This window comes from Paramacrobiotus metropolitanus, unplaced genomic scaffold (genome assembly GCF_019649055.1).
Source record: "Paramacrobiotus metropolitanus isolate TYO unplaced genomic scaffold, Prichtersi_v1.0 Parri_scaffold0000084, whole genome shotgun sequence".
NCBI lineage: Eukaryota > Metazoa > Tardigrada > Eutardigrada > Parachela > Macrobiotidae > Paramacrobiotus > Paramacrobiotus metropolitanus.
This window is the reverse complement of record NW_026570304.1, coordinates 611,882-634,995: the sequence shown is the minus strand read 5'-3', so window position 1 is coordinate 634,995 and position 23,114 is coordinate 611,882. Positions and strand designations below refer to the sequence as shown.

General features: G+C 43.5%; 1 protein-coding gene across 1 annotated transcript; it reads left to right on the top strand.

Annotated features, from left to right (window-relative positions):
* Window positions 1-3,783: 3,783 nt before the first annotated feature.
* On the top strand, window positions 3,784-5,061 carry LOC129595951 (uncharacterized). The gene has a single exon (XM_055493086.1). It carries the CDS (start codon window positions 3,784-3,786, stop codon window positions 5,059-5,061), a length of 1,278 nt encoding a protein of 425 aa, XP_055349061.1.
* Window positions 5,062-23,114: the final 18,053 nt, after the last annotated feature.

Here is a 23,114-nt window from a genome sequence, read left to right as displayed (position 1 = left end):
AAGCCGCTTAAATACTGTACAATGTGAACGTCTGTGCCTCTGCTGCATTTGTTTCGCTCTCTCTCTCTCTCTCTCTCTCTCTCTTGGTTGTTGCTCAGTCGTGACTGTACGCGCGCTTGCAGGTGTTACTCTATGTACATACAGCAAGACCACTGACCGATGGTCAGCTAAGATAATTGCTACGGGTATTTAAGCCCACATGGGTCAGTTACACGGGCTGCATAATGACCTCAGCGCAAAGCCGCTGCTGGTCATCAGACTGTTGGCCCAAGATTATCACTCCGAACGTTTTGATTGGTCCATCCTGAGAGGATATTTGCATCTTCTAATTGTTGATTGGTCGGAATATTTTTGACATTTTGACGCAAAGCCGTTGAACATCTCCGGTGGTATATAAAAGTACGTTAGTTCAGGCATCCGTTCAGTATTGTGGCGCAGATGCAAAAAGTTTTGAAGTTTCTGTGTTACACTTTTATGATTGCTGGATTGGATGGTGCATTTTCTTTTTAAAAAATAAAAATGGCTGTAAGTATTGATGACATTATTAAGTATTAAAGTGAATACTTTCGTAAATGGTTAGCTGAAAACTATCCGGAATTTGTTGGATCTTATAGCTTGGAAGAGATTGCCGCACTATTTGATTTTCAGGAACTGGAACAAATGTTTCATGGGGAGATGTCTGAAAATTTCGAGGTCATGAATGCCAGTGGAGAATGGCAGGATTCATCTGATACAATTAATTGTAGTGGAGATGACGTTGATATGTTTCTACAAGAAGCTGTAGAAAATTATCAGCCAAACCTTTACGCCGATGCCGTAATGGTTAACATTATGGCGGGGGCCGGAAGTGCGTCGGCTGCTGATCAAATTGGCGCTGACGAGTACCTCCGCAATACTCTGTCCAATTATGAAGCGGACAACACAGACCCAGATGATTTCATCCGGAATCTGTTGAATTCCATGGACCCGATCACCGAACAGATCGGTGATCAAGAAGGTGTGCCAACAGGAGAGTCCACAGCGGTATGTCAAAATACAGAATTCTTGGATAGCTCAGGATCCGCCGGTGAAAGCGACCGCTTAGAAGATATCGATGCCTTCCTTCGCGATGCTTTAGCGACATATGACGCTGATGAAACCGATTTAGATGAGTTCATGCGTATGATTATGAGTGGAGAGTTACCAGATCAGACCAGAATGCAGATTGGTGGCCATCAGGCTAGCACTTCCGCAACCATCACTACACCGAAAGTTGGTGATAGGGACTACGTTGCTGCAGAGGACAGTGGTGGCACGAACACGGTCGATGACGAAGCCTTCGATTTCATGAAATTTTACTGGACGCAAGTCTTTAGCCTCGTTAAAGATAGCGAGCACACCACGCGGAAATTCCACCTTACCCGGTATACGTATTCCGTCCTAATTACGTCACTCCTCACGCTGTTTACACCACTGACGTCAGTTCTGGCGATGCCGCACATTTTTGCTTCCATATTCAGCCTTTGCATGCACGATTTTCAACCGAATGATCGCGTCATAGTCACGCTCATCAGTGACACACTGGATTATCCAATGTATTTAAGTATGAACAAATTCTCAAGCTTCAGTGTGAATACTCTTATGCAAAAGTTCACTATACTCAATTCCGGGACGAAATTCCGGGTCGACGAGTCCTTCCGGATCGTCATCGACCGGACCTTGCTGCCGAATGGAGGACGCCGGCAAAAGCATTATCATAACTCACTGGATCGCAAAAGGTTCAGCAAGTCCATTGTTCAGGTAAAGGTCAAATATGATTTGTGCTTGCCCGCGGCCCTAGTTCTTGGACAGCAACAGTATCTCCGTGCCGAAGATGGAGGAAAGAAATGGAAAAAACTAACGGATAAACGTTACAAGAAACTGCAAAACATGTCGATTGGTCTAGTTCGTGACACAGGGTTAAGGGTTGGTCGTTAATTCGGTACGGATGATATCGAAGATTTCCAACGGTTTTTAGGCAACTTCCAGGTAAAAGTTATTTCAGTTGAGCATGGGAACGCCCTGGTTGCAAAAATACCAGAAAAAAAATCTCAAGGTATGAAAGAAATTTTCCTGTTGCATGAAAAAAATCATTTCGACTTGATTACGAAACGTACCGGATTCTTTAAACAGTCTTACTACTGCATTGAGTGTGATAAAGCGTTTCAGAATAAATATCAACATCGGTGCAGCGGCTTTTGTCACCTCTGTTATCGGCCAACGGACATTTGTGCTCCAGAAGATCCCTTATTGGACTGTAAAGACTGTGGGCGACGGTTTAATAATAAAGACTGTTTCAATCTCCATAAGAAAACCCGAAAAAACGAAAGGACCTTTTGCGACAATCTTTTCATCTGCCAAGCATGTTCCAAGTTCATCAACATGACCAAAAGGAACGGTGGTGAACACTTTTGCGATGAAATGTACTGTGCGCTGTGTCGAGAATGGGTGCCCCAGTCGACACATGCGTGTTTCATTAAGTTAATGGAACCTAAAAGGTACCCGGAAGTGCCGAAACACATCTATTTCGACTACGAAACGTACCTTGGAGAAGACGGTGTCCACAAGCCTTGTTTTATAGTGGCACAGTATCCGGATGGAACCGAGTTTAGGTTTCCGCCTGACGGAGTCGCGATGACTGGATATGACGTTAGTACAGAATTTGGAAAATGGGTATTTTCCGAGGCGCATCGCGGATCTACACTCATTGCCCATAATTTACGAGGTTACGACGGTCATTTCATCCTTGCTTACCTCCTGGAAAATTCCTTGAAAAGTGTTAAAGTAATCCGTCGGGGATCGCAGATCCTTGATATTAGGTATGCGCCTCTACAAATAACTTGTCGCGACACGTTGAATTTTGTCGCCACGAAAATATCTAATTTTCCCAAGGCTGTAGGATTGACGGGATTGGCGCAGAAAGGTGACTTTCCGCATAAGTGTAACAAGCCGGATAACTGGGACAAAACTTTACCTTGGCCGGGACCGGAAATGTACGCATTGGACAATTTAAAGAAGAAAGATAAACAGGACTTTTTAAAGTGGCATGCAGAAGCTCGCGAAGCTGCTGACGACAGCTTTAATTTTCGAAACGAGCTTGCGTCCTACTGTTCGAATGATGTGACCATTCTGCGCAAATGCGCACTCGAGTTTCGAAGAAGTTTTCTCGAGCAAACCGCAATTGACCCGTTCGAGAGTGTTACCATCGCTTCAGCCTGTCAAAAGTTTTACCGTACATACATACTCAAGCTGAAAGAAATTGGGGTTATCTCTGCATCGGGCTACCAGCCAAACAGGAGGACGTCCATGCAGGCCGCACAGTGGCTAGAGTGGCTGCGAAGGGATCATCCCGCATTGGAGCATGGGAGACTGGCCAAGGAAAAGCGTATAGGACGGTAATTTGTAGATGGTTACGACCCCTCTACGAATACTATCTATGAATACAATGGTTGTGTACACCATGGACACCCTTTGTGCACGAACCCAGAGGATCGAACACCGTTTTCCAACAAGAAAACGAAGGAAGTTTATGAAGAATGGTTACAGAAAGAGTCCTAACTGGGAGAGCGTGGTTTTGAAGTACAATCCAAATGGTCGTGCGAATGGACCAAAGAACGCCTGAATTCCGTCGTCACCGAATTTTTGGCTCGTATGAACTTGCGCGACCCATTGCGGCCGAGAGATGCTTTCAAAGGCGGCCGTACAAATGCTGCAGTTTTGAGCTATGACGTGAAAGAGCCAGGAGAGAAAATATTCCATTATGACATGGTATCCCTATATCCATACATCAATAAGACCGGGCAGTATCCGGTGGGACATCCGGAAATGATTATTTCGGATTTTGACGACGTTAAGAATTATTTTGGAATGGTGTTTTGCCAAGTTATACCACCGGAAAAGCTACACTTTCCAGTCTTGCCGTTCACGATCAACGGTAAGCTGATTTTCACTCTCTGCATGGCATGCGCGGTGTCCAAGAACAATGACTACTGCAACCATACGGACCAGGAGCGCTGCCTTGAAGGGGTATGGTGCACTCCCGAGCTACACCATGCACTTGACCGTGGATATAAAGTGCATAAAATCTACGAAGTGTGGCATTGGAACCACAAGCGCTTCGGACTGTTTTCTGAATATGTGGAAAAATTTTTGAAAGAAAAGGTGGATGCTTCCGATTGGCCATCGTATGCGACTACGCCTGAAACCAGAAAGCAATACCTTCGAGAAGTTTTGGAACGGGAGACAGTTTCCCTGATTCCGGATCGCACAGAGGACAATCCCGCAAGACGCGCCATTGCCAAAATAATGCTTAACTCTTTTTGGGGAAAATTTGGACAGAGAGATAATCTGGAACAGACCATCTTCCTCTATGAAACAAAGAAATACTTTGACTTATGTCGGTCCGAAGCCGTCGAAATACACAGTGTCCATGCTGTGAGTCCTGAGTGCCTGATGCTGACTTTATCGCGGAGGGAGGACTACAACGAAGGGAACGACTGCGTTAACATCGCTATTGCCGCGTTTACGACCAGCCTGGCCCGCCTAAAACTTCTAGATATGCTGGAGCGCTTGAACGATCGTGACTTGTACTATGATACCGACTCCGTACTGTTTGTTCACCGGTCTGGAGACTGGCTACCCCAAACGGGCACCTTTTTGGGAGACTGGAGCAACGAGTTATTGGCCAACGAGTCCCATATCACGAGCTTTGTATCATGCGGCCCCGAAGTCTACAGTTATGTGACAGATACAGGACGCTTTGAACTCAAAGTTAAGGGATTAACGCAGAATGGCTATACGGAAGATCTGTTGGACGAAAATCTTCAGCGCACCGGTCAGAAGTTAGATTTCGAAAAGCTGAAAAAATCCTTGAACGGTGGGATAGTTTCCGTCACATACCCGGAATTCTATAAACGTGACTTCAAGACACTACAAATATCCACGGTTAAAATGGTGAAAAGCTTGCAGAAGGTGTATGATAAACGCGTGCTTTGGCCCGATTTAACAACTGTCCCATTTGGAACGAAGCGCACGGTTATTTGATTTTTACACGCCAAAGAGTCATTAAGGGCACGACAATCTGAACGGAAAGCTAATGTGACACTTTCGTTTCGTTTCTTCTACAATTTTATGTATGCCAGAAATAATGGATCGCATTCATCATATGGGTATGATTGAATACACAGCTCGCCTGGATTTGATGAAATCTAAAGAATTTCCTGGACAAAAACACGAAAATTTAGCTAGTAGTGGATTTTATCATTCCCGGGGAGGCCGTCTGCATTGTTTTTCTTGTGGCGTTGGTTTCGAGGATCTCTTACGTTCGAAGATGTTCAAGTACAACATGCCCTTTGGAGTCCAACCTGTCAGTACCTTAACCATGTTAAAGGCACCGATTTTGTGAATAATATTCAAGATATTAAAAAGGAATGTGACGAGTGGACCCTCATCAGATGGAATCGGCAAATTGTCCGTTTCGACATGTTCTGCACTTGTGGCGACGTTGTGGACGGCAGTTACGTCTAGAAGCACATCCTTATGGATTTATGTATGTTATTGCGAAATATAGGATGTGCATCCATACCGACTTTACTCATTCTGTTTCATCCCTTCGTTTTATAGAAATGGCAACGTTCAAAGAGTTGGAAGTGGTTTATGAAGATGGCCCAGTTAAATGTTACAAAATCACTGGGCAAACGACCATGTGGTTAAACTCACCCACTAATTCCCTTCTTTTCGGGCGTGCAACGGCGGACAAAAAAGGATTTGAGAAAGCGACAAACGACGGGTTTCCTCTTGATAGTACAAGCGCGGCGGCACTAATACGAAAAGTGGATGATGGTGAGATTGTCAAAACCTTGGACAAAGCAAATTTCACCGGAAAGCCTCAAATTGCGTTCGTGGAAAACAGTGTGAAAGAAGTAATCGATATCCGGCTCACGAACACCCACTTTTTCGGACGTACAGTTACGCTGGAGCGAGAAGACCGTCAGATTACCTTGATGTATCGCAATGTTCGGAGCATTATGTGTTTAATGAAGAAAATAATCATGCAGTAGTGTTATGGTTTTATGCTTTGCATTGGCGCTTTAGCTTTTTTTTTATATGAACATGGATAATTTTCTATTATTTTCATACAATGGTTTATTATTTTTACAATTGGTTTCTTTTTACTTGCCGCCTTAGCTTTTGTTGCATTTTTAAATAAACATCTGGGTTGCTTGCTGTTAATTTCATGGATAAGGAAAAGAACGGGTTTCGACCCCAAATTCGTGGCAGTCTTAGCTTGTCCATGATATGAGACAGACAAGCTTACATTGCTGCGATTTTGAAGTCACGCTCTATCGTCGACAAGTTCCGAACGGATTGGTCGAACATCGCGCTTCGTAAGTGTAGTTGGCCTTCCAAGTGCATGGTATAAAAGCAGACAGCCTCGCGCTTGACAAGCTTTCATTTGCTCTCAGTATTTGTTTTCACCAGAATGATCCATAACGTAATCACGTCTGTCCGGTTTACTTGTCCCTTGGATTTGGGACACATTGCACGGTCCACAACCACCAAGATTGTCAAGGATTTTGATACTGTCAACATCACCTCAAAGGATGGAAGTTTTTGTCAAGTCTTTAGGAACGGGAAACTATAATTAATGGTGGGAAGTCCGAAGCCGATTCGAAGGAGTTAGTAAAAAAGTACCAGATGCGGTTGCGCCGTATGGGTTACCGCGCTAATATTGCCGAAAAACGGATCGTTAACATCGTGTCGACTTATGATCATTCAGCCCTGATTGATTTATATATGCTTGCCGAAAAACATGGCGCATTCTATGAGCCAGAATTGTTTCCTGCCGCAAAAGTTCGATTCGGGGACATTCAGGTCACCGTCAATATTTTCCATACTGGAAAATGTGTAATACTTGGGGCAAAGTCGGAAAAGAATGTTGACGAATGCGTAAGCCGTCTAAAGGTCATGTTATGTAGAGAATCGCTACAAACCGACAACAATTACGAAGAAGAATGGGATAAATGGATTGAAGAATTCGAAAACGAAATCATGGAAGGGTCAAAAACGGAGCAACGTTGAACAAAAACGAGCCTTCTCTCAGGCGGAAATTTGGACTGTTCTCAGTTTTGTTACCCCTAGACTTAACATACAAACTGGTAGAAAAGTTGTCCTGTCTTTGAGTCAAAATTGTCCTGTTCTCGTATAAAATTATTCTGTTCATAAATTGGATGTTTTTTTATATTGAAATGAGGCTAGATTTTGGTTTGTGTTAGACAAAAATGGGTCTCTTCTCGAGTCAAAAAATGTCCTGTTCTCGAAGCATTTTCTCGTAGACTTAACATACAAAACGGGAAAAAGTTGTCCTTTCCTCAGTTCAAAAATTGTCCTCTTCTGATGTTAAATTTTTTGCATGTGTCAAGGACTGTTTTTATTATACTAAAATCGGATTGAAAAAATAAATCCGTGTATTTTCTGGGTGATTTTCGTGATGGTATTAAGGATGGCAGAACACCCTCATATGGGGTATAAGTAAACTTATTTAATCGAAATGGAACGCATTACTACTGATTTACGGTTTAAGACGCCGTGCTCTATTTACATGAGCGGCCCAACTATGTCTGGGAAATCCACCTTGACTATGGAGTTACTGAAAAACTTGCAGACATACTTTTACCCAGCACCCACAAGGATCGTGTACGTGTACGGTGTTTTCCAAGAACTGTTTGATGAACTGCCTGCAGGTGTGGAATTGGTAGGTGAGCTTGAGAAAGTCTTTGAGGATGGGTTTTTTCAGCTTAACATTCCAACGCTCCTAGTTCTTGATGATTTAATGGAAGAAATTGCCAATAATAAGAAAGCATCCGCACTTTTTACACGGGATGTGCACCATAAGAACGTAACAGTGATGTTTTTGTCACAAAACCTTTTTAAAAAGGGAAAAACAATGCGCGACATTGCGCTTAACGCACAGTATATAATAGTGTTTAAGTCTGTTCGTGATGTGCAGCAGGTTCAGGTACTGGCGAGGCAGTTGGGAATGAAACACCTTGAACAAGCCTATAAAGGCTATAAAGGAGCCTCATGGGTATCTGTTGATAAACCTACGACCGGAAACACCTGATAAACTACGTCTTCAGTCTCACATTTTGACACACAGGACTATATATGTAGAATGAAGCCGGATGAAGTGCACAAAATCGTGCTCGGTCTTGCACAGCTGTCGCTAATACAGCGCAGGAAAGTTTTTTCGCATTATAATAAGAAACAAATGCAAGCTATTGAAGAGGCCTGCCTCAACTTGCTTAAAAATCCAGTTGGAATTTCTAAACAAGAGCTCCGACAAGTCAAGAAATATGCATTAAGCATTAGACGCCTTGCAAGTAGGGACGTAAATCGCAAGAACAAATTAAAGATTTTATAACAAAAAAGTGGATTTTTGAACGTGTTATTACCTGTTTTAGGAAGCTTGTTAACATCTTTTATTTCTTCAAAATGCAAACTTTTATATTGGTGCCGGAGGCGGAGTACGCCATCCTGACAACAAAGCGGCGTTCAACACCGTGGACCAAATCTTATCATGTCAGCGACGCAATAAGACAACAACTACAGCATAATCCAGTCCCCGAGGCCCCTGTTTATCAGCCGAAACAACCTACTAACGCAGGTGTTCAGCCGGTTTTAGGTAATCAACCACAGCATGCCGTGCGAACTCGAGACTATGAGGTGCAGGTCGACACAGAACCTGTCACACATTATATTCCGACGCCCAAACAGCCAATGATGGATCAGCAAACACAGAAAAACAAAGATCCTCAAACTGAATATGTGCAATCAGATCCAATTATACAATATGTACAGGGGGATCCAATTATGGTTCCCAGTGCTCCCGTTCTCCAGTATGTTCCCGTACCAGGAAAACCACTTGTAAAGCATGTTTACCGAGAACCTAAACCGAAAATCATTACGAAAAAACCGGCGCTAAAACCCAGAACAGCGCACAAAGGTACAAACTCGCTTATGGAGATCGATGATGGTCCACCGTTACCTGCGCTCACTGACGGACCGGCCAACCCCGAAGTAACGTTTCCCATCGATGGTTATTTAACGTACAACGAGGCCTCCCCAATAACGTCCCAGCCATTATTTCCTCCACCAATGCACTTTCCACCACCACCACAACACCAAGCATCGTTGCAGCCACCACCATCAATACCTTTGAATTATTTAGGTTTCCGAAGCCCATCCCCCAACTTTTTGGCTTTAGCGAATGCAGCACCAATAAGTATGGTGGAATTTCCAGATGATAGCGACGAAGACAGTATTGACGTACCATCGATACGTCATCCGCCAGCAGCTTTACCTACAATCGAAACAGCCAAAGTCTCTAACGTACGAACAGGCTAGTTTGCCACCTGGTCCACAGCTGAAATCTTTAACGTACGAGCAGGCTCGTCTGCCCCCTGCTCAACAGCTACCTGCTTTAACATACCGCACCAAGCCTACGCAAAGGCCAGCCACTGCGGCAGTGGGTCCGCCACCAACATTTAAAGCTTTAATGCCACCACCAGCCCCGCTACCACAACTTCAAGCAAATACTAATGCAGCTGTTGGTCCAAGAAAATCGTTAACAGCACGAACAACCAAGGTTCCAAATATTAAATATTCACCTCAGCAATTAGTTGTCAATCCGGCATTAAGGCGTGCAAAGAGTAGTTCTAAGGACAGACCGATAAAAAAACCACGTACAAAGTCGCCAGAACCGCAGAATGAATCAAATATTCAGAGCGGAGGTTGGTTAACATATGCATAAAATGGTGTCTTTAGACGATATTTATCTGAATCCCACGAACCCGGGAAGCTTCGGTGGAATTGAGCGTCTCTACAAAGAAGCCAGCAAGCATGGGTTTAATCGTGAACAGGTTGAACAATATTTACAGTCCAAGGATGGATATACCCAGCTCTAAACTGGTTTTATTCTTATCTGACCGGCCGCCGGCAGCGCGTGAAAACGGAGAAATACTCTTCCGATTGGCTACCTGTAATTTCCGGCGTTCCGCAAGGTACAGTACTGGGCCCGTTGCTCTTTATCTTGTACATCAACGACTTGCTGCTGCACAGGAATTTCGAGATCGAAGCATTCGCGGATGATACCATTGCTCACTGCCGTGCGAAGACGAAAGCAGCAGCGGCTAAGAAGCTCAATGATGCGCTGGAGACTGCAGCTAAGTGGTTCGAAGAAAACAGACTGGCAGTGAATGTGAAAAAGTGCGCGGCTATGTTTATTTGCACCGAACAGAAGTACCGAAAAGAAATCGACCCGCCGGTGACGTTGAACGGTCAGACATTGACTATAAAGCAGCATACAACGTACTTGGGCGTCGAAGTGGACCACAATCTGAAATGGACTAAACAGTATGTGAAAGTGAAGCGAAATATCAACTACGGCATTAAAAAGATCAAGCGTGTACAGTCCGGGCTCAGCATCCCCCAGCGAGTAACCCTTCACCACGCTTTTGTCCAGCCATACATAGATTACTGTGCATTGGCCTGGTCAGCAGCGTCTTTGGGAGAGCGGGAGAAGTTGATGAAGCGACAGCACGCCGCCCTACGGACCATCACCGATGATACGGTTCGGGTAACACCGCAACTGTACGAGCAGCTGGGCATAGTTCCAACAGTCGAGCGATGGCGCCAGAAGGAAGCAGTGTGGCTGTATATGATACGAAACCGCGACAGTTTTGACGTGCCAGCATACATGTGTGACCTTGTTCCATTCAAGGACATTAGCCTGAGGTATGACTTTCGCCGGAAAGAACGTCTGGATATACCTGCGGCAAAGCTACGAATTGGAAAGACAACCCTTGCGATGAGGCTGAAAGATTTGTTTGACAAAGTAGTGGGAAGTGGAAATGAGTTGTTTGGTTGTGGATCTGTTAAGACTTTTCTGCTCTTGTTGAAGTCGAAAAATTTCTTGTAGCTCTTAATTTTTTTGTTTTTGTCCAAGTATTGTACTGACCAGACCAGAAAGTGCCTCGAGGGTTTGTCTGCTCAATGAATAAAGTAAACTAAACAGACAGTTCCGTTCCAAGTTCAAACGGCGCAAAATCATAACTGTGGAAATCAACGACCAACTGCAGATTGATTTGGCAGATCTGCAGAAATTTTCTAGTGCAAATGATGGTTATCGGTATCTTTTGACGGCCATAGACTGTTTTTCACAGTTTGCATGGGCGATCCCCGTAAAATCGAAAAAACCAGCAGATATTTCACAAGCTCTGTCTTTAGTGTTCAAAGAGCAAGGGCCACCAGTTCGTTGCCAGAGTGCCAATGGCAAGGAGTTTGTCGGTAAGGAGATTCGTCAGTTCTTCCGTGAATGTAATGTAAAATTTTTTACAGCGCGCAATGATGACGTCAAGTGCGCAATGGTAGAGAGATTCAACCGCACTTTGAAGGACCGTTTGTATGTGTACATGACGGAAACTAACACGTACCGGTACATTGATGTACTACCTAGTGTGGTTAAATCGTACAATCACTCTGTCCATTCCGAAACTGGGTATTCACCCAGTGAAGTAGGCGAGGATGAAGCCCGCGCAATTCGACAGAAACTAATCACTGAAATGAAAGTGAGGATCAAACCCAACCAGTGTTTAATGTTGGAGATCCGTTAGGATAGCTAAAAATAAACTCACCTTTGAAAAGGGTTATGAAACGAATTTTACAAAAGAAGTTTTCAAAGTAACACGTGTCGTTGGAAAAGGAAAAACCTTTCTCTATGCAGTTGAGGACTTAGGGTGAGAGGCTGTCAATGGACTATTTTACAAGGGAGAATTATCAAAGGTGCAGATTGTAGACAGGCTGTATCACAGAATTTCAAAAATTATTCGCACACGTAAGCTTAAAGGACGGGAACAGTATTTGGTGCGTTGGTATGGTTATGGACCGGCGTATGTTTCCTGCGAATACAAAAACGATTTGAAATCATGAGTTTTTACATGACGCTGCCTAGTACCGCATCGGCGGCTGCTTTTCCTGGGAATAAAACTAGTAAGTATACAGCCGCCCTTTCTAGGTCAGTTGATCACGATGGTCATTGGGAAGTCGGGTGGTCTGAAGTCATTTTGCCTCCAATGAAATTAAATTTGAAAGAGTTTTTTAAGATACACCTCAAGCGGAACAGCACTGCGCCGTTATTAACAAAAGAGATTTACCCAAACACCTATCCAACCCAAGGTGCTTTGCTGGCAGCAGTCGAATCTCACCTGTCTGGTTGTTATACGGGAAAAGGCACAGAAAAGTGTTTTAAAATAGGAAAACACTTAGCTAGCGCAAGCGATGGAGTTTCAGTTATCTTTAATGGTGTTCAACACAGCAATGCATTAGGCGTAAAAAGTAAACATGAATATTCTGATAAAGTTCAATTTAGAACGATATTTGCAAGTCAACTGTTGTATGTTTACTGCGATATAATTGAGCACCAGCTTATCGGAGATTCCATGTCACCGTGTTTGCGAATCCTTTCAGTTATACCAGACGCAAATCAGGGTAACGTTCTGCGTTTTGAAAATCCCCACTACGTTCCGGTTATGCGAAATGCATTTAGCACGATCGAGATAGAATTTTGTGATGATTTAGGACATAAAATTCAGTTTCATGCAGGGACTGCCCAGGTAAAATTACATTTCAGGCTTAAAAAACGCTAAAAATGGTTCTCCAGGCTTTCAATTTTAACGAATCGCGCTACATTGAGTTGTTTAAAAAACAACATGGCTACAGTATGCCCAAGTACCGCGGCACGCCAATGGCTGGTGGTAGCTTCTGGGATAAGGTTATCGGTTTTACTAAAGGTTTATTTTCTAAAGCAGCTCCGTACATTTCCAGCTTGGTCAGTCAGGCTCAGCCACATGTTAAACAAATGGCGACCAAAACAATTGAGTCGGTCATTGATAATGCTGTAGACAAAGTTACGGAGAAACTGAAAGAGAAAAAACAAGGTGGAAAGGGCATTAAGGGAGGTTTAAAACGAAAAACAGCGCTCAGACGTAAGAGACAGGTTCCAACTTTGCATCGCAAGCGAAAGACTTAGGCCAAAACTAAGCGCCAAAGAGAAACAGACGCAATAAAAAATAAATTTTAAAACATGGCTGCCATGATTGAAGCGGGTTCAGAGCCTTCTATGCTCCAAGAAAGCCATTTGTTTTACCTGCCAGCCACTCTAACGGAGCGCTGGAATACTAAAGATCACGAGATAGGCCCAGCTCAGGCCACTTTTGACGACGCTAACGATATTTCATTTACCATAGCGCCATCTATGAATGAGTTAGTTAGCCTGGCAGACATTCGTTTCAGTTGTGATTTACACGTGACAAATTTTGAAGGAAAAAAACTGGAAGAAAACGACTGTGTAGTGCCAATTAACAATATGAAGCACAGCCTTTTTCACTCTGTAACTGTCACGCTAGGTGGGCGAAACATTTCAGATTCAAGTACATTATATCATATTCGTGCGTATTTAGAAACATTGCTTGGCTTTACCAGAGAAGCCCAAAAATCTCAGCTTTCCATATCAGGACTTGCCTTGGATACGGAACTGGACAGCGATGCTACTTTTAAAGCTGGACAGATCAAGGATCCTAAAGACGGAACAAAGATCCTTACCAAAAAAACATTCATTAGTGAGGGGGCCCAAAAGCGCCAAAAGTTTTTGTTATCGGGAACCATGTTGCAGCTCACAGGGAAGCTACACTGTGACCTTTTTCAGCAAGATAAACCGCTTATCCCCGGCGTGGAGCCTACCATAAAATTAATAAGAAATAAAAACGAAGTTGTCTTCATGTGTGATGCAGACACATCAGCTCCAAAATTTGCAGCTATCCGTAATCCACGACTCAAGGTTCGCAAGTACGAACCAAGCCCGGATTTCCTCAACGCCATGAGCAAGCAACTCATGGGCACTATGGCCAAGTACCATATTGAGAGAGTTGCCTTGCGCCAACACGCACTACCAAAGGGACAACAACAGGCTGTTTGATCGAATATTGTTATGGGGCAGCTGCCAAAAATTATGATTTTTGGTATGATCTCTAGTAAGGCTTTTTCCGGCGACTTTAAGACCACACCACTGAATTTTCAACATTTTAATCTTGCGTACATTAGTGCCGAGATTGATGGGCAGTTGTTCCCGACCCAAGGGTACAACATGGATTATACAAACGGCTGCAGCACTCAAGTATACAACATTCATTCATTCTCGATGTTTTGGAGCGATTAAATGAGGGTGCCGGCGAGTTGCCTTTTGATCGGCTCACCTACAATAAAGGTGGCTATTGCCTTTACGGATTCGATTTTACAAGAGGTCACACCGGGAGAGGAGCATTATCGCTCACGAGACACGGAAACTTAAATTTACACATGAAATTCGGTAAACCGCTGGATGATAACGTTGTTTGCGTATCGATGCTCGTATTCGACATCGTAATTGAGATCAACAATAATCGTCAGGTGCTTTTCAATTTTGCACCTTAAAATGGATAGCCGAGAAATCGAAAACGCTCTCTGTCATGACACCTGTGTCCAAGACGTATTTGTGGGTGTATTTGCGGCCGATACACTCCCACAAAAAGAGTACCCAGGGGCGTACATAGTTAATACCATGCCCTCAGGTCATCCGGGCGAGCACTGGATCGCATTCTTTAGTGTTGCGCCCGGCCAGCCGTCTTTTATGCATGCTGATATTAGTTTTTCCAGATTTGCGACACAGACCATTATTAGTTTTTCAATCTTAAAACTGATTTTTAAAACTCATGCTTTTTCTTTTGTTTCTTTTTCATGTTTTTCCTGAGGGAGAGAGCGACAGACGCAGTTTTCTTGGGAGAAGAGATAAAGTATAAATGAAACATAAGAAAGAATAAGAATGAAACAAAAGAATGAAACATAAGAAAATATAAATGAAACAAAAAGAAAGAATAAGAAACAAAAGAATGAAACATAGGAAAACATTCTTGTGTTTTTTGTGTTTTATTCTTATTGTTTTTCCTGCCTGTTTTCTCTCTTTCTCAAGAAAAAATCAAACATAAAAAAGTTCTTATCTGATAAAATTCCTCCTTCTTTTTAACCACACAAAAATTCCTCCCTCTCAAAATTTCTCCCTCTTTTTGACCCTGGTTTTTTGGGGCCGAGCGCCGGCAACGCTGAACCTTTTTTTAAGATTTCGCTTCACAATGGCTACCGAAGTTAGTGTAGCTGTTTGACAGCGTTGACCGCATATTACGCTTCCCTTATGGGCAGGTAGCGAAGACGCATAGGCGATCAATTCCGTGTGATTTTGGTCGAACATGATTTGTGCTCTCGATGACAAAATTTTGAAAAATACGTTCTCTGCACGCTGTTAATTAAGCTCAAATTGAACGACCACACTCACTGTCAGCATGGACTCCCCGATGCATATTCACCTAGTCAAAGCCTTGGGCGGTCGTAGTGTACGTCGGCTCGAGGAATTGTATGCACATACTTTTGTACACACATACTTTTGTAGTTATGGCAATTTATGCGATCCAAGGTTTAAATAACATTTTTTCTGATATTTTCTATATTTTAATTTCATTTTTGCTTTCAACTGAAACCCGCAGAGTTACGTTAAACTCCAGTTGCGCTTTATTATTTTTGAGTTGCGCTAGAGTTAAGTTTTCGTCCTGGCGAGTTAAGCTTCAAAGTTAAGTTATAACTCGTTAACTCGAAAAAAACTCGCGCTAAGTTAAATAGTTGAAATTAACTGCCCAGGTCTGGTTGGTACCTATTCCCCCACGGACCACGACTCGACAAACACAGCGTCCACGATATCCCCGATCTCGAACTTCTACTCCAGAGCGGCCGATTACCTCATATGCAAGTTGGCACCTCCCAACCGCTCGTGTTGTACCCTATGGCGTTTGTGCCATAAAGGCCGTATTATTTGTTGGTAGCCGCGGTGGTATAAAACAACAGATGGGGAGTGAGATTGCACGCAGACCGAAGAGGATTGATGGCGAGACCTGATAGCCTTTGTCCATACTCCCCATTCAGTGTGGTTTCGCAGTTTGCAGAAATAGGAACTCAAATCGGACAACAATGTCAGGACGTGGCGTTACAGTAAGGTTTAATACACTTCTGTTATACGGTGATTTAGTTTATGTGTACCAATGTACCTTATCCGCTCGGTTTTACAACTCTGTAAGGACGAGAAATTTACTTCAGTTGATCACAAATTTCCCTGGACAGGGAAAGGCTTGTATCAAGTTTGTTAGGTCAAATAAAAAACCGTACGTAATGATGCGTCGGTTTAATATGGCCGTGGCTCCGAAAAATTATGCAACGACTAGAAAAATGCCGGAGTTCCGCTAGAATATTTGTTTGCCAGTATGAGCGTGGACCTGGTGAAGGTTCACGCGTAGGAACAGAATTGACGTAATTCTGCCTACCAAAAAGCCTGGCAGTGCTATAAATGCGCCTACGCTACAGAAAGCGAGAAATGGCGTGACAGCTAGGAATTTATGACAAGACTAAATTCGTAAGAATTTCCATGTGGACAACTCCGCATTGCTGACTGCAGCAAGCGTGAAAAATGCGCACGTAGCCGCCACACAGTGCGGGTGCGCGCAGAACACCATGCTTCCGCCACGCGTAAGGCGGGCGTGCAGCAAAGCACAACAGACTGCCAAAGCGAGGGTGTACGCATGTACGCCTGCGCTCACACCAGCAAAACGTGAGTTCTTATATCGCGCACGACTTTCCGTCTTCCGTATCGCGTATTTTTTTTCTGTTGTAAGGGTTCCATGTTACGGTATCCTTTAGCTAGCCGTTCAGTTTTCAACGGATAATTGGGATGCACAATGTGTCAAGCGCGCAAACTGACAACTTCCATAATATGGATAAGCAAGCTTCTCAGTGGCAAGTGTATCTGCATCTGGAAACACCAACGAAATCGCCCGGTACTCCCGGTCCGGTAGCAGCATTGCTTACGCTTTTTGCGCTCTAGGTTTCAATTGTAGCCTGACCCAGTTAGAAAACATGTATCGTTATTTGTACATTTGTTGCCGCTAGGGAAGAAACGAAGGGATCCATAGTTAGACTGACCTGATAATTTTCGTAAAATAATTTTCAGACCATAAATTCTTGTATTTCCTGAGAAGGTCAGTTAGCTCTTGTCTGAGGAAACCGGTCAAAAATTTCCCCTTTTTGATTCGTTCAACACGGAAGTCTTCAGTAAGTTCCGATCTTATTGTTGAGAGCTGTAGGATTTCGCACTGTCCTAGTATAAAACCGGAACGGCTGCCAAACAAAATAAAAATCCAGTTTAACGAAAACTCCGAAATATGTCAGATAGTTTGGTTACCGATGTCAGTTCACATTGTCCTCGGGAAACACAAGCAAACATCAAAACAGAAGATCAAGACGAAAAATGCAACAGCGTATTTAGCTAAGAAAAAGGAACACAACACCGCGCGTCATTCGTCTGAAATGGCTACTTCCGCACAATACAACAACCGCGGTATTTTAAAGTTTCGAGCTACCATTATTTATTTAAAATATAAATGTGCACACAACTTTTTTACCTTAATCTGATTCAGCGTCGCCTTCCTCTCCTTGGTCGATTTCCTTCTCTTTTTTCTGCAGCTTCTTTCCCAGTCACCACTTCATCCTCTTCCATTTCTTCAGGAAATTCATCCAAAGTCGGAGGAGCGGATTTTGGAAGCATCAGGGGTTCATCCGATGGTGACGCGTTTGTCATCCGCATGATACATGGGCGACGACGGTCTTCTGCGTTCCCGTGCATATGTCGGCTAACATTGTCATTTTTATCGCGATGGTTGGCCATGTAGCCTAAAGAACAAAAACCGTTTATTTACATTTCCTAGACATACTGCGATTTATTTACTCTGTGATGCTGCGTAAAAAAAATGTTCTGATTCATTTATCTAAAACGAATCAGAAAATATATTCCACTGATTTTATTTACCGATAAAAAATAAATCGGAAAACATATTCCACTGATTTATTTGCTGATCAAAAATAGGACGAAAAATATATTTCACTTATTATTTACCTATCAAGATTGAATCGGAAAAATTTTTAAACACAAAAGCAAACTGATGCAATCGCAATTAAATTTACTCACTCTGCTGTGATCTTCTAGTGTGTTTCACAATTGGCCCAGCTTTTCCGGTGGAAGATATAGACTTCTGGCTCATGCACTAGCTTCGGGTTGCGACATCCGCTTGTTCTGGATGCCGCCAGATGGTCCGTGGTACTCGGGAGATTCTGATGGATTTTGGCGTGAATCTGTTTCGATAAATGGCATAACAAATAAATCAATGGCTAATATAAGATGTTTTACGTGTATTGTATTTGCCGCACTGTATTTATGCAGAATTTATTTTTGATGATTTATCTGCAGTATTGCCCATTTTGCAGGTTTCGTTGCTTAGTCGACTATCACAGAGACAAGCGATATCGAGTCGACCCAGATTGCATCCCGTGATGCTCTCACTGATGCAGCCAAAGTACAGCAATTGTCTCGCTATTTAATGTCAATGTCTATCGCTAAGCGCTTACAGTATACATGCGAATAGGGAAATAATCATATTTTGCACTGCGGGATAAAATTTATAAAACACTCTAACTTCAAATCCATGGGAATTCAAACGTATGGGAGCTCCTGGGACTGCAAATTCAGAGCAGGCATTGACGGGACGGTGTGGTTTTCCTCAGATACGATGAGACTATATTGTGCGCTACCGCTGCATGTACTTATATTTTGATTAAAATTGAACAGTAAAGGGAAACTGTGTCTCTGTTAGTGTAATAGCCCGGCCAACTGCAAGGACTACCGTCTCCATCGCATCCCATCCAGCAGCCAGCTGAGACTAGGACGATGACTAGGGCTTCATCCGGGCCGAAATCTTTTTAGCATTCTTGGAAAACTCGTGTGCGGAATTCTGGCAAAGCTTCCAGAATTGTAACAGTATCGAATTCTTGGGCCAGGGAGTCAATTTTGAGGCGGTAAATGTATCGGTGATGATCAAACTTTTCTATACGATGGTGGCTCATGCGTTTGAGTTTAGAAGCCCTTTACCAATCCCGTTTTTGGAGCTCCTGCACACTAGTGAAAAGAGCAGAGGCATTATCCCTGTTGGACTCAAAGCTTCCTCCACACCAACCTGATTTGCAACAAGAGCTTCTTCGGGTTCCTGCTCATTGGCGATGTTCATTGGCTCCACACCTTCATCAGCTCCACCAGCACCACCAGCTTACGAAAGATAGGACATTTCTGGCTGATGGCTAGCATTGACCACAGCGGTTTGCCGTTTATCCGTAAGGAGTTGATTTGTGGTGCCGGACGACGTACAATACGGTGCTGTCTGTATTCTGGACCAGTAGGCGTCTGAATTTGGGCTAAATCCTTTGTCGCTACGGGGGAATAGGGGTTGAAGAAACATTCGAAATTATATCCGTCGTCGTCAAACGGATCACGCCCACTGTAATCCATATTATCAGGCTGATCACGAACGCGCAGATGGTAATCCATATTATCGCAGATGGGATTTGTATCAAAACTAACATACTTAGTAAATAATCACGTGAAACAATCAAAACTTGTTCGTACTTGACCCTGGGGTATAGATGGGAAAAGGATCTGTGTCAAAACTAATATACTTAGAATTACCTGAAACAATCAAAACTTGTTCCTACTTTACCCTTTGGTGCGCATCCAAAATATACTGACAACCATTAACGCTCAGAATTTTCTGGCGCACTCCCGGACAAAACACTGGGTTCGCGTGACAGAAAGAATTAACACGCATTCTGAATGCCTCGATCTCTTGTGCAACCTGCTTCGTGGCACAATGCAAATTTTGCCATGCGGAAACCTTTTGAAACTAGTGAAGAATTTCTTTTGTTTTCGAAAAAGAATAAATCAAGTTTTCAGTTGACCTCTTGCCAAATTCTTTCAATAACAAACTCGATAGTTGACTGCACCCGCTCTGGAAAAATTAACCGTCATGTTGTACATTTGTAGCCAGTAGATGGCGAAAGTTAGGCTTCTCCGACCACTGAGTCCAAAGAAAAGTATGTAGATTTGGGAACTTCTTAGATTACGACAGAACAGTGTTTAAAAATTCTAGGAATAGAGCTCTGGCAGTTCTAGTACAGCCGCTAGGAACAAAAATAAAGGTACTGACGTCGTTGCCTATTGTGAAAGACAAATCCAAAAATATTTTGGGCAGTAAAAATGAAGATTTGAAATATTACAGAAAAACTTAACATCGTTTGTTAAAATCAGTGCGCTGGCACGCCTGCACTTTAAAACTTGTTTCATGTAGTCAGCGCTCGCTCGAATGGAACGATAGAATCGTTCTTAACGGTGAGCGCAGTGAGGAAAGCTTCAACGCTTTCTAATCCAATAGTTTCGGCAAGGAGGTTAAGCCTCCAACTGTCGACGAAGTTTCGATCAGCTTCGTGTATATTGAACGATGCAGAATCGTCATTCACCCATGCGTCCAGGACGGAAGTCACGGAACACATGCATTAATCAACGACGCCACCTACGAGTGGAATTCTCTCAGAAACAGTTGATCAGAAGTGAATTCGACCGTTCAAATTGACCATGCATATTGGTGGCCACCCGACACGAGCGCAGAACGGAGTCTGGCTACAAGACCGGACTAACCCATTCGGTCCACCATGGATCTCTTCGACCAACTAGCGCCTGTAGCTGCGGAAGGATAAAGCCAGTCAATAAAAGGCGGAATCGAGGCAACAGCCTCAAAATCGACCGCCCCGGAAGTTAGTTAGCCTTCCGACTTTTTCCTGCTTCCATGAGAGGAGAAATACAATCTTCCCAGCTATTGGCTGTGCGGTAAGTATAAGAATAATAATTATCACATGCCGAGTTGGTTTAAGTAGATGCATGGCGGCAAGGGCCTCGCTCAGACGACCGCCCCACTACGTGCAGACGCCGGGTGACGACCCGGAAGTTGCCACACGCATGTATACAGGCAACACGCGACGAGCGGCATCGCAGCCGAATGTCAGACTTGCTAATAACCACCGGTACACACAGCTTCTTGCCATCCGGAACTCGGGATACTCCCAAGGGAAATCCCGACAACGCAAACAATGCCTAACGGAATGACTCGGCGCCTGGCACCCTCTACAGTTATATTACCCTCATTGCTTCATAACTCATTTGCTGTAGATCTGCCTGTGCGAAAGTGTGCGCCGAAAAAAGTAACTGGCCTTCATTTCAACTCATCACCTGACATTGAACTACTCGTTAACGCCACGGCATTATTGGCACCGCACCAGGCGCGACCCGTTCCAACAGATCGCAGACTGGGCGCTGTTCAAACTCTTATTCTCTCATGTCGATGGAGTGCGCACCACCAGGCTTCGGGAAGATGATAGTAAATAGTCCATATACAACCGGCTCCATGCAACCGACCTTGATACCGATGTTCTAACGCTGTTCATCGCCCTCATCAAGATGAAGGATATATCGCTCGAGCAGCCACCCAACCCCATGACAACCAGGTAAAGCAGGCATTGCGCGACGCTGACTTTAATCTTAATACCGTCTAAAATAGCTTTCTGTCACTTGCAAGGGCGGTAAATATTTTCCTTTTCGACGAACCATCTTCATTATTCTCATTAACAACTAGTTCGCTTCAACAAGACTTGTTAAGTCGACGTTTACTTTATAGGTTTATGTTAAGTTTAAAGGTATCAGAAAGTGGTGCATATGAACGGGATTTTTCATCACCTTTTTCATCTACGTCTTCAGTGCGCCCTATACCTACGTCTCACGCATCAGTACCGTTTTATTTTCCGCGGGTAACGAGAAATTCTATATAACATTTTTTGTGACAAGAGGTAAAATTGAAAGGTTATTTTAATTTTCGTTACTTTTCATCGTTATTTACGCTGGCTTCAAGCATAACCGCTACGTTCAAGAGTTCATCAATAATCCCGACAATACTGTGGTCACTAACGCTCTGCTTGGAATACGAATGGCCATAGCTACAATCAAGGAGATCAATGAATTAGAAAACTGTTGGCAAATACCTTGCCGGTGTTGATCAACGTCTTTTACGCCACGCTTTTTCGAATGGACCAGTACCCACCATTAGTCTACCGGCACTGGTTTTATTGTTATAAACCAGTTGTGTATCCATTGGCTTTTCTGGCTTCCCCTGAGATCGTATGGAAGTTCACTTTCGTTGCAACAATGCCCGCGTATGTGGAATCCGGATGGCTTTATGATGAGATCAAAATGGTCATTATCGTGCAAGATGTAAATGATCTTACCATTGCCAAGCACAACCTCGGAAGGTGCGCATATTTTACGTCCTTAGATACGGCGTGGGGATACTGGCAGATTTCAGTAGCGGAGTCAATTAATGATCGTACTCATTTTGTGACGCCGGACGGCTCGTATGAATTTAGCCGGATCCCTTCGGCTTATATGAAGCCGAGGCGACCTTTCAGAGGTCAAGACAAAGGAATTAGATGGCAGTTTATTATAGTATACTAAAGGAATTTAGATGGCAGTTTATTGTACAGATATTGTATATAGATGATGTTGGGATAAAGGTGACACAGAATCTGAATCCATCAAAAGAAATTTGTTTTCGATTTCGAATCGGACTTTGACGCAGACCGATACCCTAGTTATTTGGGTACAACGGCACTAAATCCGTTGGCAGGTCCACTTGGTTTATCCGTTGGCAGGTGTTCCAACGTAACCGATGAATTCCCATATACCAGCTCCATAGCTTCTTAAATTATAGTGTGACCGGCATTAATTATAGCCCATACTCGATGATGTATAAAAATTTCACCGTTCGTTCGAACTGCATGCACCAAACAAGAGCAAATGTAAGAAAGTTTGCTTCTCTTCTTTTTAAAACGCCATCACCGAAACGCTTAAATAGGATTTTCAACAAACCAAATCCGGCCTCACGATGCTCATCATGTGGAGCATGTCATTCGTGTAATCCGCTACTGGTGCATTTTCTGGGATTTTCCGCCGATGTAACTGTCGCTGAACGTTTTTGACA

Coding starts and splice junctions, on each gene's coding strand:
- LOC129595951 (XM_055493086.1), top strand. CDS start 3,784: ATGGTATCCCTATATCCATACATCAATAAGACCGGGCAGTATCCGGTG.